The 12,799-nt window shown below is 36.9% G+C and overlaps 1 protein-coding gene across 1 annotated transcript; it reads right to left on the reverse strand.

Moving 5' to 3' along the window:
- Positions 1-5,664: 5,664 nt before the first annotated feature.
- On the reverse strand, positions 5,665-12,399 carry LOC131166137 (protein NRT1/ PTR FAMILY 7.2-like). Its single transcript, XM_058124445.1, has 5 exons — positions 12,046-12,399; positions 9,581-9,710; positions 8,746-8,963; positions 7,064-7,623; positions 5,665-6,932 (listed from the first exon to the last, which is right to left on the reverse strand). The coding sequence occupies exons 1-5, from the start codon at positions 12,070-12,072 to the stop codon at positions 6,062-6,064; spliced, it is 1,806 nt and encodes a 601-aa protein (XP_057980428.1). The 5' UTR covers positions 12,073-12,399; the 3' UTR covers positions 5,665-6,061.
- Between the last annotated feature and the right edge of the window lie 400 nt (positions 12,400-12,799).

A 12,799-nucleotide genomic window follows, 5' to 3' on the forward strand; every position in this document is an offset into this window, starting at 1 on the left:
AAGAAGCCATAAAACATGAAAATAAAATTGAATGGATGGAGGCTATGCAAGAAGAAATGAAGTCTATAGTTGACAATCATACTTACGATTTGGTTAAACTTCCTCATGGAAAGAAACTTTCGAAAAGTGAATGCGTGTTTAAGTTGAAAAATGATGGAAAGAATCTTTGGTACAAAGCTAAGCTTGTGGTAAAAGGCTTTGGTTAGAAAAAGAGAATTGACTTTGATGAAATATTCTTATCGGTTGTGAAGATGTCATCTATTTGGGTTGTTCTTGACATGACAGCAAACTTGAATTTAGAAGTTGAGGAACTTGATGTAAAAACCGCTTTCTTACATGGTGACTTAGAAAAGGAAATTTACATGGAACAACCAGAAGGCTTCAGACAAAAGGGGAAAAAGAATTTAGTGTGCAAATTAAAGAAAAGTTTGTATGGGTTGAAGCAAACACCACAGAGATGGTACAAGAAATTTGATTCTTTCATGATTGATCATGGTTACTCAAAAACCTCTTCGAATGATTGTGTGTTCGTGAAAATTTTTTTGGATGGTACTTATATTAATCTCTTACTCTATGTCGATGATATGCTCATTGTAGGACAAGACTTCTCCAAGATTGACAAGTTGAAGTTGGAGTTGAGTAAGTCATTTGCTACGAAAGACTTGGGACCAGCAAAGCAAATTCTTCGCATGAGAATTGTTCATGATTGTGAAAATGGGCAAATTTGGTTGTCTTAAGAAAGGTACATTGAAAAAGTGCTTAAGAGGTTCATTATAGATAAAGCAAAACCTATTGGTTGCCCACTTGTTAGTCACTTCAAGTTTAGTACAAAACAAAGTCCTACAAGTGAAAAAGATAAGGAAGAGTTGAATAAAATTCCTTATGCTTCGGCTATTGATTCTTTAATGTATACAATGATTTGCACAAGATTGGATTTAGCTCAAGTTGTTGGAGTTGTTAATCGGTTTCTCTTTAATCCGGGAAAGGAGTATTAGTTATAGGCACTTCAAAGGTGTGTTTGTGTTTTGGAAATGATAAATCTATATCCATGGATTCACGGATGCTGACATGGCCGATGATGTTGATTCTAGAAAATCAACTTTGGGATATTTGATGACTTTTGCAGGGGGAACTGTGGCATGACAATAAAAATTACACAAATGTGTTGCTTTATATACTATGGAAGCTGAGTTTATTGCCATTACCGAAACTTGTAAAGAATTGCTTTGGTTGAAAAGATTCTTGAAATAGTTGGGCATGGAATAAGAAAAGCATGTTCTTTATTGTGATAGTCAAAGTGTAATTTATTTGAGTAAGAATTCTATCTTCCATTCAAAGTCAAAACATATTGAAATAGATATCATAGGATTCGAGTTGTAGTGGATAAGAAATTGTTGTAGTTTGACAAAATTCACATCGATGATAATATTTCATATATGATGATAAAAACATTGTCTAGAGATAAGCATGTGAAGTGTCGAGTTTTGGTCGGATTTGTGGAGTTGTTCCCATGCGTTGGGAGGGGAAGATTTGTTGGGTGTCCCTCCTTGTGGGGCCCAAAACTTCAAAAGTTGTTCCATTTTTTATTGTTTTGTTGGCTTCTCCAAAAAGTTTGTCTACAAAATGTCTTTTAGCATTCTTCTCTCACCATCAATTCCGCCCCTCGCGTATGCCCAGCTGCTCCTACAGCTTCATCCTCTTTTTTTTTTTCTCTTTAACATATCGCTGGCCACTGCAGCAAGCTGCTGCTGCCCCTCCTGTGTCTTTGGCTGTTTCACGGCGCCACTGCTCGGCGCCTGCTTCTCCGGCAAGCTGCCATTCCCACTGCAAGTGTGCCTGGTTTTTAGTCTTGTTCCAGCGAGCAAAAGGAATTATTTTCAGCATATTGGGCTTTCAGTTGTGCTCACATTTGTGCTCTATTTTTGGTTGGTTCTTGGACCTTTGTTCACAACATTTTTTTTTTTACTAAAGGAGGTGACACCTTCATTTATTTATTGATATACCCTCACTTTTGACGGAGGAATACCGTGATTACAAGACAAGCATTAGGCGATTATAGATAAAAAAAAAAGATTAAAGGCCTCCTAAAAATAACACCAACAACCAATCAAAACAGGACTACAAATTCAAACAAAGTTAAATAAGAAAACAAATCTAAATAGACCTACCAAAAAATAAAAAATAAAAAAATAAAAAATCCAAGAAATCTAAATCAACCAACCAAAAATCGAGAGGATGAACTAATAACGAAAGGAAGTGAGACTCAACCTATCCATCCAAAGAATACCTTTTAGAGAACGTGGTAAAAAATGTTATTCTTCATAGATGACATTGCTTCCCATTTCTCATTCTCTAGCGAGAAAATCAGCTGCACTATTGTCTTCCCTATATTGATGGATCACCATGAAGTTCACTCTTTCTAACTCCGTCACGAGATCCTCCCAAAAATCTCAAAGATACCACAAAATACATCTACCTTTCCAAATCCATCAATAACAATTCGCGAGTCACTTTCAATAATCACATTAAAATAATGAAGTCGTTTGCATAAACGAATTCCTTCTATAATTGCTTTTAATTCTACACTATTGTTCGTACCATTGACAAAAAAATTTGAAAAGGTCGTTTTCACCATGCCATGACAGTTTCAAATAATTCCTTCACCTCCTGAAGTACCTGAATTACTCCTACAGCTCCCATCATAATTAAGTTTTATCTACCCTACTGGGAGTTTAACCCACGAAATAATTTGTTTAGGCTTGGCGCAAACTACCTGATGCTGAATTTGAAACTTTTTCAAAATCGTAATGTTCGATATCTTCAATTTTCTAAATGAATTAGAACTCTTAGCTAAAGAACTAACCAAGTATCGAACACTTCTCTATGTCTGATCCGCACTTTGATAAACTCATTCCATTCTCGTTTTACATCTTCGATTCCAGAGGTACCATGTAATCAAACACGAAATCAGACCGATTAAAATACCTTTAATAGATGATTTTCGAGCATAATGGAACCAGTTTGCAATTCTGTTTTTCTAGGGAAGGAACTGTTGGAAAGGAATCCCCAACACCTCACTAACCTGACGCTAAACCTCTGAAGTCACCTCGCCTAAAGAAAGAATGTAATCACTCTTTTCCTGGCTTCTCTACACGCAGCAATCACAAGCTGAAACCATCAATATTCCTTTGACCTAAATTCTATCATCTACTGCCAAACATCTAAACCGGATTTTCCATAAACACATTGAGATTCTTTTCGGTAATAAAGAATGCCAAACTAGACTTTCCTTAAACACATTTGGTAAGGTCTTTCATCTTGTTACATTTGTTATACACTTTTTTGTATTTTTAAGGCTTGTGCCTTTTGTACTCACTTTGTATGAACCTTGGCGATAGTGGATTTGGACCATTGTGTTCCGTGGACATACCTTAATATTTGAGCGAATCACATTAAATTTCTTGTGTCTCATTTTATTTATTTATTTGCATTACACCATTGATTTATTTGTGGGAATCACTCATATTTTTCCCAACAAATTCTTCTTGTAGCAAACTCATTTGAGTGATCTTTCACACCTCAAAACCGCCCAAATTTTTTCTGCTAATATTCTACTGAAGTAACAGCTATTGTACAGGCATATCCTAATATGGAAAGGTGCCCCTCAGGCAATCCTTTGGAAAATTTGGAAAGAGAGGAATGGAAGAGCATTCTCAAGGGAATACTTTTTGAAAGAGTTATTAAACTATTAGTCCATAGAATTTTGGAACACCTTTGTTGGTGGCCCAGAGCAAATTCAGTGTTCAAGAAAATACCTCACAAGGGCTTCTTAGCGCAGCTCAGAGGCTAAGTTGATGCTCCCTTGAGTTTCTTTTCTTCTTCTCTTCTTAGCTACCTATTCTTCAAGCATACAGCCTGTATGCTTCCGGTCATGGTTTTAAATTGTGGTAGCGAGTAGTGTAACGTAACGGTAACGGGTGTAACGGGAAGTAGGAGTAGCGGATGTTACATAACGGGAAGTGGGTGTAACGGCCGTGAATTTTTTTGAAGCACACACAACCTTGTGCATATTAGTGTACTTGCATGTTTTAAGCTTTTAGCCATTCTTAGAAAAGGTTTTAGTGTATTTTGGACCCTTTAGTTCAAGTAACTAAGTTATTTGGTAAGGGTAATAAGTTTACATTTGTTTTAAACCATCATTGATAGAAAATTACGTGTGCGCGCATATTTATACTTCTCATTGTTCTTATCTGTGATAAATTCTTATGTGTGCTAAATGAATTAATAAAATAAAATACATTATACACTCTATTAATCTATTAGACACATAAGACATACGAATAATATAAATATAAAATAGCTAGAAAAGAAAGAAGGTTGAAGTTGAAAAATAAAGAACCTAAATATCACATTACTAATATTATTAAAAAAAAAATTTCCTAACAAGTTAGTATTTTGAAATTGTTAATTAATGCATCTATTGTGAGTATTTAAAGAAATAGTAAATTTTGTATCATTGTCATCCTCATTATAATCTTTTCCCCCTCTTGCCACTTGGTATATTGAGAATGATATATGAAAGAGAGAGAAAAAGTAAAAAATAAAATATTTTTTTGGTGTAACAGTCTTGTAGCGGTTACGTAACGGCCGTAGCGGCCTTTACGTAACGGTCGCGGTCTGTAACGGCCGCTACGGCCATGATTTTTATTCCCACCGATTTCATGGTGTGTAACGGTATCGGTAACCCAAAAAACCTTTACGTAACGACGTTACGTAACGGTCGCGGCCTTTATTTAAAACCATGCTTCCGGTACATTCTCAGTTCTTTTCTAATAAATCATTAATTCTCTTCAAAAAAATATTTTAATTACATGTTGTTACAATTCCTTTAACATGTTCTATCATCGCTGCATGCTTCCAGAATTTAATTTGTTTTGGATTGATCTCTTGAAGAATTCTATTTTTGGTCTTGGTTTTGGTTAAAATGTTATTACAAGTATTTTGTCAATTAATTAAATATATTTTTATTAACAGTTTGAATTAGATGTTGGGCTTTTGTGGAGCCTAGTTGTGTCTTAATTTGGATGACAACCCGACCTTTGTTTAATTAGAGATTTCTATCCTAAGGCTTAGTCCATGGAGCGAAGGCTTGGGCCGCAGCGCTCATGGACTAAGCGGTACAAGCCGTACTCGTGGGGGTCCGGGGGCAACGCCCCTGGGGAAAATTTTTGGAGCCCATTCGGAACGGAACCCTAGGCGCAACATATAAAAAGGGTGCTTTCGGGTGATTAGGGTTCTAGTGGTTGTATCCGCGAGAGAGAGCAAGAGCGAGAGAATTGTATCGCCGCACTCTCTGTGCTTTCTTCCTGATAATATTGAAATCCCTGCAACTCCGTGGACGTAGGCAAAATTGCCGAACCACGTAAATATTGTCTTGTGCGTGTGATTGAATTTTTCTTTGGCGTTATTCTTTCTCTATTTGTTTCTCATAGGTTTCGGGAATTTGTTCGTATATTCATAACATTAGACCCCACACATCGTGTGGGCTTTGTAATTGTTGATGACAAGCAACGTTGGTAGAGAGCAAGTGACAAGTTTCAAGTTGATCAGATATCTTCATGTTTGCTGAAAATAATGAATACAGTGGATAAAATGGAAGTTTAGTTTTAATGGCTCAAGCAGATGAAATACTTGTATCATTGATGGTTGATGTAATACAGAGATGCTACAATGTTACAAATTCATGCATTTGGTTTGTATGTCATTGATGGACATTGGCTGCACTTGAAGATTGGAGGAAAAAGGAAAATTGAAAGGAAAGCCACAGGTTATGTAAATGTCATTTGAGGAGCTTCATATACAAGATCTATGTACCCCATTGAAAACTGTGTATGCCGTCATAGGAACAGAAGCCACTCTCTGAACACGCTGTGCTCGACATTAGAGAAATGAAAATGGAATTTCTCATTTCTTTAGTTTCATTGCAAAATAACTCTTATACCTCCAGTCTCCCAATCTCTCATGGCTTCTCTTCTAAAGCATACTGTGTTTTCAAAATATATTAGACTTTAAGGTCTGCGTGCGTGTCACTGCTTTCTCCACTCTTCCCTTCAAACTTGATACTCTTATACCACTTAGCACAAATCAAGTAGATCACAAAATCTGCAGTAGTCAAAGCTGCCAAGAGGAAGTAAAATCTATCTAGATGACCCTTATTGAGGTTTCCAGGAATCCACCCGGGCATTTTATGTTCTGTAGAGATTTTCATGACCATTGTTACCAGCAAGATACTAACATAGTTTCCTAGTGAAATGGATGTCATGCAAAGTGCACTCCCAAAGCTCTTTAATCCATCTGGTGCTTGTGCGTTGAAGAATTCCAATTGACCAACATACATGAAAACCTCAGAGGCTCCAATGCATACATATTGGGGGATTTGCCAAAGGATGCTCAAAGAACTGGAACCTTCACAGTTGGCACAATCTTTCGCCGCATGCTTCAACCTGAAAATCTCTACTGTCCCAGCAAAGACCATTGCCACTATTGCTATAACAAGACCAACCCCCATCCTCTGAAGTTCAGTGAGCCCTCTGGGGTCCTTCCTCATCCTCGCAAAGAGGGGGTCAAGAACTCTCCTATATATGTAAATGAAAAGAGCAACGCTGAGAATGTCAAAACTAGACATGCTTGCTGGAGGAATGTGGAAGTTCGAAATGTTAGTTCTCATGGCTGCACCTTGCTCCACAAAGAGAGAGGCCATTTGGGTGAAAACTACAGAGTAAAGTATCGTGCAGAGCCAAATTGGTAGGAGCCTTAGTATGCATTTCACTTCTTCGACTTGGGTTACTGTGCAGAGATGCCAAGGACTATCAAGAACCTCATCTTTCTCGTTTTGCTCCTTAGATATAACGACTGCTGCTCTGTCCAAGAATCTGGTATGATAAATATGAACAATATTAAGCATCTTGGTGGGATATACTTAGTAAAAGAAAAATTCACTATTTCTCACATACGAATTTTCTACACAATTTGGAACACCTAAAAGCTTAGGACACTGACTTACTGAAAACCCTGGGTGTGAAGCAACTTTCTGCCCCCATTTTTGGGATCATCTTTCGCGTCCACTTCATACAAATCTTCACTTGGTGGTGCCTCAACCTTACATTTTCTTGTTGCAGCGACCAAAACTTGGCAAAACCTAGAGAGAGGGTTGCCATTGGGTCTGAAGTGTCTGTACCTTGGGGTCCCAATAAGGAACAAGATCAATGCAACAGAGGCAGAGCCAGTTGCTGACCAAAAACCCAGTGCCCACATTCCCTTATCCTCAAAATAGACCAGTATAGTGTTTGAAAAGAGGGAGCCCAGGTTCAGAGCCAGGTAGAAGAAGCTGAAGAAGGCCACCTTTGAGTGGCCTTCCTTAGAATCATTCTCATCAAACTGGTCCGCCCCAAATGTAGCTATGTTGGGTTGGTACCCTCCATTTCCTAACGCTACTAGGTAAATGGAAAGGTAGAACAACAGAGTGTGGTAGGGTGAATGGGGCTGGCATGGAGAATGTTCGGCACCGCAGCCATGAGGCTTGAGCAGAAAAATGTATGATGATAACGATAGTGATGCCAGACCCTGTCATCAAATTAACACAATAGCATAAGTACAGAATATATAAAATGTGAACGGCATAGTTAGAGAATTATACATGTTTTTCATATTCATGCCAAATCTAAATGTTTTTGAGTTTTGTGAGACATATTCTAATTTTGTGTCTTGTTTTATCTTTAAACTTTAGCATTTTCAATTTAAAGAAGGGAGTAAAATGATCAAAAGAATGTGTTGAAAGGACAAACCTTTGGTAAAAGCTGGGATACAAAGCCCAGCACAGGATCTCCCAAATAATAGATTGAAAAGACATATTTTGGAGGAAAGCTTTTGGCTTTTGCACATTGGACCTTATGTCTCATACATAGTAACCAAATACTCATCTTTGGACATCCCAGCGGTATACAAATGCATGTTTACACTAGGTTAGTTAGAGATTCTAGTCTAGCAGAAAGTATTATATTAAGCGGTCCAATTAAGTCATATTTTAGACAATTGGTTAGGCCACCTACTAACCTCATCAACTTTAATTATGAGGTGTGTTCAAAAATCATTTTCCATGGTTACCCAGACCCCCCCTCCCTTCCTCTTTTGGGAGTAAGTTCTAAATATACTCGAATCCATATAAGAGTGGGTAGTTGAGATTAATTAGTCCGAGGTCATTTTTTGTCATTTCATGCATGAGATCCCATACATTTAAATAGCATGCTATATTTACCTAGTTCTTTTAGGTGCTCCAACTAGAGAAAATGACAAGTGTGCAAATTTTTACAAATTCAACAGTAAAAACATATTTAATATATAGTCATCACACTTTTTAGAGTATAAATTCGAGAGGATATCTTTTTCGACCTACTTTACGACTTTTAAGTCACAGCTGGGCATACCTTTTTCCTCACCCTCCTCATAAGGGCATGACATTGCATTAGTATTAGCTAGGGATATAGGCTACTTAGGGGATGAAGCTGGATTGACAAACTCTAACCCCAAAGCTTTTAGGTGGCATATTCAGTCAAGCCCTAATTTGTTTTAATACAAACAGCTAACATATACAAAGCCAGGGAAGAGAGAGAGAGAGAGAGAGAGAGAGAGAGAGAGAGAGAGAGAGAGAGAGAGTTGAAGATCGAGTAGCTATTGGGGTGGACTTACAATGACAAAGATGACCTGAAAGATGGCACAGGTCTTGTATCTTCCCCAGTAGGAATCACTGAGGAAGGCCCCAAGAAGAGAGAAAATGTAGACTGTGCCTGTCCATTTGCTGACTTTGTTGGCAGCATCTGCATTGTCCTGCCCCATCACCCTTGTCAAAAACAGCACCATGTTCACCCCAACTCCAAAGAATGCCAGAGTTGCCAGTCCTTGATTCACTGATTTTTAAAAAAAAAAAATTTAAATCACAGACAAAAAATTAATCATTACATTAGACAAAATGCAATTAATCAGACTATAAAATTGAAGTTATAGGGAATATTCTTCATTATTGTTAAGGTAAAAGAATATAAACTACAACTATGAAGTTCTTGGGGATCTCCTGCAACATACAATCGAGATCTGAAAGAAATTACAAAAAAAAAACTTACAATATATAATAAACACTTAGAGGCATAAGAGGACAGCCTTCCCCAGGCATGGTTTCCCCATACAATCCTTTTAATTATGCACTTACACGTGCAAACCGCCAAAAAATGTATGATTTAGTAGCATAATTGAGACTGTACGTATAGTAAGTAATATACAAATTGAGAATATGCCAAACACATAGTCTAAGCTTTGAGATCTTGGTGTTGGTCAGTGAGGCAATTGACTTAATATATCATTCGTGAATGAAAAAATAACAGTATCTGTATAATAAAAAAGGACAACCTAAGGGCACAACACGCTCTCATGTCAAAGAGAGCTGAGCTAGGATTGAGAAGAGTCAGCTGTCCAACCATAATGACATATGCATGTGTATACAATAAATAGAGTAAATAAAGAGATTTACCAAGTATGAGAATCCCTGATGTCCATGCCCCGGTTTTTCCACGTACAGCAGGATGGCCGTGTCTATCAGTGGATCCATCGAGGGTGCAGCACTCTCGCTCCGTTTTTTTAATCTTTTCATCCGCGCAATTCTAATGAATAAGTAAGAGAATCGATGAGCAAAGAAGGAAAATATTGTAAATATTGCATCAGTAATAATCATATTGTATTAGTAATTATAATCAAACTCTAAATAAGACTACAGTATTAAAAGAAATGAACAGTGAAAAGGCGAAGAAGCTAATCAAGTGCTACTTTGATTTCTTTTAGTGGGTTACAATGAATTGCCACTTTGATTGCATAACAACACATGATTATCACACGAAAGATGTTCGCTTACAGTAGTATAAGCTAGTTAGCTAGCCGCCTGCCCACAAAAGTGCAAGCAGACATGGGCAACTTGACTTTGTCAAAAAGTTGGTATTTTAATTTTTGGCACATCAGCATGCACCATGTCCAACAGTCAAGGCATTAAAGTTGCTTTTTAAGAAGCATGTGTAATATTTATATTTTGGTGAAGTCACTGCTAAGACGTCCTTCATGTTCACAACTATCACATTTTGGATTTTGTTTGGAGAAATATCTGATAAGTAACACTGTAAATTAAATGAGAGAACCAAGATGATGAATGGTGAATTGTTGAGTTTGGTTTTCCAACCTAAAAATTTTATATACGCTAGAAAAAAAAATTTAAAAGAAGATAATAAATGGAATGGCGTTTAATTTACTTTAAAGTTTTAGAGCAGATATGAAACTCGAATCGAATTAAAAAGCACAAAAAAGGAGGTAATAAAAAAAAGGCATACTGTCTAGTAACAACAAAATCCATTACTATAAGACCTGCCTACATGAATCTTCATTCACCTTGATCGACCCAAACCCAGATCCTCAACCCAACTCCCCCAAATCCACAAGACCAACCCTTCTAACTTGTCATTTAGACCCACCATGTTTCAAGTCATTTAGACTCATTTTAAGCATAGATATATTATATAGATGTTGAAGTTGTACTACTTATTTTATGTGGGCTTGCCTTTTCCCAATCAAGTCAAATCAAATAAAATTTTAGTTGCAAAGTCAAACTACTCAATCTCTAGTTTATAATTAAAATTACTAGACTTAAATGTCTTCGCACACATAGATATATTGTATCTCAAGCCTATATCAATTATTTAACCCATATAGTTGGAATCAAGTTTAAACCTAAACTTGAATCAATAAGAATCAAATTAAACCATGTACAAGCCTACAGGTAACTAGGCACGTATACGAGAAGAAAGCATGTGTATGATTGGAAATCAACATGCTTATTAGCTTAGAAAAATATGCATCATCTAATCGATATTGATCAACTTGACTTATTTATGTATCAATATGACCAATCGAGCTCATGTCGAACTATAAATAAATAAATAAATATTTATAAAGGTAAATTGTAATTTTCATAAGCAACTTAACTCTTTTTAAAACCCTAGCTATAGCTACCGGCCAATTCATATATTCCTTATTTTATATCCCTAATTTGAGGAAAGTTAAACTATATATGGATCCATATATACATAGGAGTTTAACAATGTATGGATCCTTATATACGTAGGACAAAAACTTATTACTAGCACGCCACCCACGATAATAATCCAAGGGGGTGGCCAAATTACGTGCTGTGATATTCCCTTCATTAATATTACTGGTTGGGTTCTACCTAATGACCAATTAACTAAATGAGGTGGGCCTAGAAATAAGGCTTTGGGTCCTTATAATTAATAAGAGGAACTACCTTTCAAAATGGGAGAATAATATTGAAGGCAGGCACTTCACTATTACATGAAAACCTCTTTTGTCGATGGGATTGTATAGATGTTCGATCCCAAAAGCATCTATATATATATATATATATATATATATATATATATACACACACATACGCACAAACACTACGCTAAGTATAGGATCCAAAGATTGATCTCGTCGACAACTGAGAGTTGAATTAGCTGAATGCATGGGACAAAGCTCGCTAGCCAGCTAGCAGCTGCTGCACCACCGCTCAAGCCATCCAGCTAACTATATATGTGTTAATGTGTAGTCAATTACGAATGTACCCCCAAGTCGCCTTTTCATATAAGATCAAGATGGATGAAGATCGGTCCACCATTCAACCACAAAACACGGAATGATGCAGCTGAAGCTAGCTAGCAGGAGACAAGCTCAGCTCATCATCTCTAACACAATTAAGAAACATAGTAAAACTAAAATCATAAAAAGTTCTTCATCTCGAGTTGTAAGAAAGAGAGAAAGCTGCAGCGAAGCGAATGATCAAGCCATGCCATGGTTCTCATGATCACAGCTGCCTGAAACAAAACGAAAAGGCGCATATATATATATATATATATATATATATATATATATATAAGTGTTCAGACTAATTACCTCTTTAGAGAAACTTAAGCAAGCCATTATGCATATATATATGTATGTTTGGGTATGTATAATATATATATGCTGTGATGGGTGATCTTCACTAGAAGGCTAGCTGGCTAGCTAGTGTAATGATCAAAACACATGCAGATATGCAATGCCGAGTTGAAGATAAATCGGAGGATGAGGAGGAGAGGAGAGGAGATAGACAGGGAGAGAGGGATGATCGATGAGAGTATGAGTCAATTAACAGATGGGTATATGAGGGCAGAGGGTGGAGGAGGTGGGGCTATTTATAGAGCATGGAAAATTCAGCGAACGGCTGAGATTTCGTGGTGAGGAAACTGAAGGGAAAGAGCTTTCTATGTAGCAGAGCTAGCTATGTGGCATATCTATATGTCAATCTGCATGTATATATGTACTGTATATATGGGAAATTAAGAAAGAGAAATAATGATGGTGATGAGAGAGAGAGATCAGAGAGAGATGGATAAATCAATAAAGAAATGGGATTATTTGATGCACGACTATGATTTTTTTTTTTTTCAAGCGAGAAAAACAAATTAAAGGTGGTGGGAAATGGGGTGTAAGCAACATGAGAGTGTATGAATGTTAATGTTAATATTAAGGTTAGGGTGGGCTGAGGAAGCGTGACATTATTGGATACAGAGAGAGATGAATGACTCAACCATACGTCTCTTTCACGCATAGTCGACACACACTCGCTGTAATCAGGCTGTCTTGATACTGACATGTTTGAAACATG

This window comes from Malania oleifera, chromosome 10 (assembly GCF_029873635.1).
Source record: "Malania oleifera isolate guangnan ecotype guangnan chromosome 10, ASM2987363v1, whole genome shotgun sequence".
Taxonomy (NCBI): Eukaryota; Viridiplantae; Streptophyta; class Magnoliopsida; order Santalales; family Ximeniaceae; genus Malania; species Malania oleifera.

Coding starts and splice junctions, on each gene's coding strand:
- LOC131166137 (XM_058124445.1), bottom strand. CDS start 12,072: ATGGCTTGCTTAAGTTTCTCTAAAGAG. Junction 7,624..8,745: donor TTCAGGTCATCTTTGTCATT/GTAAGTCCACCC, acceptor ATTTGATGACAG/GGTCTGGCATCACTATCGTT. Junction 6,933..7,063: donor CTTCACACCCAGGGTTTTCA/GTAAGTCAGTGT, acceptor TTATCATACCAG/ATTCTTGGACAGAGCAGCAG.